At 41.7% G+C, this 5,428-nt stretch overlaps 1 protein-coding gene across 1 annotated transcript; it reads left to right on the forward strand.

Annotated features, from left to right (window-relative positions):
- Window positions 1-3,260: 3,260 nt before the first annotated feature.
- LOC309384573 (pseudouridine-5'-phosphatase-like) lies at window positions 3,261-3,974 on the forward strand (the record flags this gene model as incomplete). The annotated part of the gene is made up of 1 exon (XM_081938271.1): window positions 3,261-3,974. Exon 1 carries the CDS (start codon window positions 3,270-3,272, stop codon window positions 3,972-3,974), a length of 705 nt encoding a protein of 234 aa, XP_081794397.1. The 5' UTR covers window positions 3,261-3,269.
- Between the last annotated feature and the right edge of the window lie 1,454 nt (window positions 3,975-5,428).

The following is a 5,428-nucleotide window of genomic DNA, read 5'->3' on the forward strand; positions in this document are numbered from 1 at the left end:
TGTTAAGTTGTAAGTTTTAACTGACAGGTCTCCAGGTTGTTCTACTACATTCCTCTAAAGCACCTGCCTCTGGCAATGCCAGTCAAAATTGGACTTAGGAGAATATTTGTAGCTGGGGTAGAAATGAGGTGTCCTTGATGCTCTTTGAACTTGCTTGTTTTATTGCAGATGTTTCATTACCAAACGAAGTAACATCATTAGCGCTAGTAAGAAGCGGGGTTTGCTAACAGTAAATAGTCCAACCGAAGAATCTTCAAGGCCACTCCCACCAACACTGATAGGACAAGACACTAGAGATAAACTGAGAGTAAACCCCTCTCTTTACTAGCACTGATGATGAGGGGGTACCAAGAATCCTTCAGAACTGAAATTAAAGGAAAACAACTTTAATAGCAATAGCACCTAGACTTATATACTGCTTCACAGTGCTTTATAGCCCTCTCTAAGTGGTTTACAGAGTCAGCATGTTTCCCCCAACAGTATGGGTCCTCATTTTACCCACCTCGGAAGGATGGAAAGCTGAGTCAACCTTGAGCCGGTAGGATTTGAACTGCAGCTAGCAGTCAGTTGAAGTAGCCTGCAGTATTGCACTCTAACCAATGCACCACGGTGGTTGTTAATTGTGAAAGACATGGTTAGTTCCTGGCATGTCTAGGGAAGGCTGCAAAAGTCCCCTTAAAAAATCTGAAATGATAACTGCCAATCTCTGTTAACAATATTTTGCAGACAGACAATTACAATCAGTATTTGTTTGTTTAACCATCCATTCTCCCTGGGAGGGAGAGCTTCCCATGTTTTTAATTAATTCAAAGCAGCTTGGCTGTAGAGGTTTTTTTGTCTTGGCCTGAGGATTGCAACATCAATCTTGAAGGATGCAGGAGTAATCAAGAGGTGTTGTTTGGCTACATGCTTTCTCTAATTCTTCTGTCTCTGTGCTTATGGTACCCTTTAGCTAAAGTACAGTGGATAAGAAGACAGATTGTGAGAGCTGGACTGGGCGATGTAGCTGGATGATTCTAGCCAATTTTTTTTCCAGCAGATGCAACAGCAGACCTGCTTGAAATACAACTCCAGAGTCAAGTCCCCTTAAAGCTTAATTGGTATGTTCTTGATAGCAATGATGGGCAGTCAGCAAAATTGCTGTTTCTGGGAAACAACTGTGTGTCTGGGTTGGGGGAGGGAAATGAAACTATCCATTCTTTGGAGCAAGCAGCTGAAACATCAGAAAGTTGCTTTGCTAGCAGACTTCATTTAGCCAAGGCGGTTTTACTAGGAGGGAGAATTTGCAATTACAGAAGACAACACTGAGGATGTATGGGGGAAGTAGAACATTGGCTTAGACTGTGCCCGCCATCGTTCATTTTTGCCCTCAGTTTGTGTGTTTATGGGACTCTTTCGAGTGTTGTCAGTTCTGTTTTTGGGATGTGAGCTAAGTTGGAGCTCCACAAAACAATCATCAATTGAATAGTTGTGTGGAAAAGGGAAAAGCCTTCTGCTCCATCAGCTTCTCAGAAAGCAACTATGTATGATGTAAAACAAAATGTTTTTATTGAAGAGAAGGGAAAACTCAATGCCAAGAATGTACAAATCCTACATTCAGATCAGTGTGAGCCTCTGTTTTCAGAGCTCTAAGAAGTGGAACTTGCATAACTCTAGTTGCAAGTTTTAATCATCTACAGTTGATAGGGGGAAAGGATAATGGTGGAAACCAAACACAAGATGTGGCTATCAAATGAATCCCTAAATACTCGCAGAAATAAGGATAAAAATAAGTTAATTTGTCTCCCCTTTTAGATTGAGGAATGGGGAACATATGGTCTGCTAGATATTGCTGATCATCAGTTCCATCTTAACAGAGTAACAGAGTTGGAGGTGACCTTGGAGGCCTTCAGAGGTGGCATTTAGCCAGTTCAGACCGGTTCAGTTGAACCGGTAGCAGCAATTTGAACTGGTTTGCTGAACCAGTAAATACCACCTCTGGCTGGCCCCGCCCAGGCCTGCAAAGGCCATAACTGTAAAAAATGGCGATGTCACTTTTTTCAGTACCATTATCACTAAATGAACTGTTAAGTCAAGAACAACTACCTGTATATGCCATATATATGAGCTAGTTTGGTGTAACTGCAAGGGTGTTGGTCTAGAAACCAGCAGACTGAGTTCTTGTTCTGCCTTGACTGAATGACTTTGGGCCGGTCACAGGATAATTGTTGTGAGGAAAATAGGAGGGAGGAGTATCATATATGTTTGCTACCTTGAATTACTCATGAAGTAATAAATAAGGTAGGATAAAAATCTAAATAAATAAAATGAGTATATAGTGAGATCTTGATTTCGAATAGAACACAACACAGGTAGTCCTCGGCTTATGACCACAATTGAGCGCAAAATTTATGTTGGTAAGTGAAAACTTTATTCAGTACATTTTGCCCCATTTTACAACTTTACTTGCCACATTTGTTAAGTGAATCACTGCAATTGTTAAATTATTAACACTGTTGTTAAGTGAATCTGGCTTTCCCATTGACTTTGCTTGTCAGGTCAAAAAAGGTGATCGCAATGACCCAGGACACTCGAACCATCATAAATATGAGCCAGTTGTCAAGCATTTGAATGAAAACCACATGACCTTGGGGATGTTGCAATAGTGATAAGCATGAAAAATGGTCATGTCACTTTTTTCAGTGCCGTTGTAACGAACGGTCACTAAACGAACTGTTGTAAGTCGAAGACTATCTGTGCCAGTCTTTCCAACCCAGGGCCTTTCAAGTATGTTGAAACCTGCCTCCCACTCACTCAAGCCAAGCATGAGAATTACAATTTCTGCTGCATTACATTGGGGAAGTCTGGGTTACATCACTGGATCCATTCATACCAATTTAGGAAAAGGGGCATGGGTCCATTCGATCTCCAGCGTGGGCTTGTAGCTTGTTTTACATCTGCCCTCCAAAGCAAACTGATTTAATTAATGACTCTTCTCCTTTATTTTAACCAAATGCTAGGACCACAGAGTTTGATACTACAACCGGCTCTTCATTCCTATGGATTATTAGAACATCTTTGCAGAAGGAGACGCACACGCTATACACATCCAACGGCAATCTTTGCAAAGGGTTGAAACAGACAACTGAACCTCGAATTCTCAAGACACGGCGTGCTTGAGGCATCCATTGCGGAGACAGGGAAACGGCATTGCACAGGCATAGTTTGTTTCCTGTGTCTTTCTTTGGCGGTAGGTTTAGCAGGAGAGTGGGCCGAGAGCAGAGGCTGCGATGGCTGCTTCCTCCGATGGAGGCAAGCCGCTACAGCCCATCACTCATGTCATCTTTGACCTGGATGGCACCCTCATAAACACCGAGGATATCTTCAACAACATCATGAAAGAACTCTGCAGCCGCTATGGGAAGACATACACTTGGAAGGAAAGATCCCAGATCATGGGGATGAAAGAAGTGAATGCCCTGGAGATTCTCCGAAAGCTCTTCGATCTGCCCTTAACTGTTGAAGAAATCCTCCATGAAACCGCCCAAAAGAAACGAGAACTATATCCCACCTCTGCCTTAATGCCTGGCGTGGAAAAGCTGGTCCGTCATTTGCACGGTCACAAGATCCCCATTGCCATCGGCACCAGCTCTGTTCGCGAGGTATTTGAGATAAAAACGGGGCAACTGAAGCCCTTTTTCGGTTTGTTCCATCACATTGTGATGGGAGATGACCCTGAGGTAAAAAATGGCAAGCCACAGCCCGATATATTTTTGATTGCCGCCAAGAGGTTCGAACCGCCAGTACCTCCGGCAAAGTGCCTTGTCTTTGAAGATGCCCCAAACGGGGTCAAAGCAGCCCTGGCTGCCGGCATGCAAGTAATCATGGTCCCCGATAGCGGTTTGCCAAAAGAACTAACGAAAGAAGCCACCCGTGTCCTACAATCAATGAATGATTTCAAGCCAGAAATGTATGGCTTGCCAAAGTTTGATTGACATTTGCTGTTAGTTGATCTTACCGATTCAGGTTTTTCGACCGGAGGACATGCCTTCCAGTATTAAAAACATTCCAAAAATTCTTAAGTGGTTACTATAAAAGGATGCTCTCTATTCCTGGATAATTTACATATCGAAATCAACCACTGGTAGGTGGAAAAAGATTAGTTGAATTTACTATTCCTATGTTGCTAATATCCTGCCAAGGAATAAACTGGTGCCTTGCATGGGAGTGTATGTAACTTACTCAGTAGTTTTCTATACAAATAACATTTATCTTTGCTTGCGATTCATCACAACATCAATATTCCTAGCTTGGGAATGCTGCAATCTTGTCTCCAATTGATACCCTATCCTCCCACAATAGGATGCAGTCAATCCACTTACTGCTCATGTTAATTGGATTCCAATATGATTAACCATGGTCTGTTATCTATAACATTGCATGAGTCACAATTGCTTGGATTTACACAGTACTACTGAATCCTATGCCATATTCTGTAATAAAAGTAACAGGAAGCAGTGCACTTAGGTCAGGATCAATAGTTTTGGACTAGTGAAACTTTTGGAGGTGGGGAATAAGTAGGCACTATTCCAAAATGGCTCCACTGAAAGGTCATTTTTGTTAACAAAATAGCTGGTAAGATAAGCAGCACAAATTATAAATCTACATTTTTTGACGATCACTACTGAGTAAATCGTTACAGGGAGGGAAGGGGAGAAAGTCCAGGGTAGTTGGAGCAGTCGTAGTAAATGGGGGAAAGAGTGAAAAAGGCAGATATAAGCATAGGAAGTGATAAATAGTGTTGAATACTCAATAAGGGAGTTTAGCCAGAGATTGAAGGCTTCACTCATGTCCACCATTTAGGAGAGGAGAAACAGTTGAATCTGATTGGCTGAGGCATCTGACTGCTCCCTATAAAAGGGCAAGCTGTCAGACAGACTGTTGTTGGGTTATTGCTTGTTGCAATAAAGAGTTTGAAGTCGAAGATCGGTCTCTGCCTTTCTATCGTCCACTACTTAACAAATAAGTTACTTTTTTTGTCTAGAATGTTCAGTTTTTCTACTTAGCATATTTATTTGTATTGTCACTCCCCCCCCCCCCCCACAAGTACTTGTGGTTCAGTCTCATGCATGATCTACCTACCAGTTATTCCATCATAATCCCAAAGGTGGAACATAGACGCTCCCCCGACAGAAGTGGAGGAAGATGTCAATAGCCTCATTGGGACTGATTTGAAGACTTCAGAATTAGATTGTCCAAACTTTAATTGACAACCTGCAGAGAAAGATGATTAAGATAGAAAGAAAAAGAGCAAGTATATGTACATGCATTAAATGAAACAGAAGCAAAAGAGTCAAAACTATAAAAAGTACTTATGGGTAAGTAACATAAAATTTAAGCAGTCATTTTAATTTACTAATTGTTTTATGCTGTAGTGCATGTGTAAATA

The sequence above is a fragment of the Natrix helvetica genome, assembly GCF_964273705.1.
Source record: "Natrix helvetica genome assembly, chromosome: 1".
In the NCBI taxonomy this organism is placed as follows: Eukaryota; Metazoa; Chordata; class Lepidosauria; order Squamata; family Natricidae; genus Natrix; species Natrix helvetica.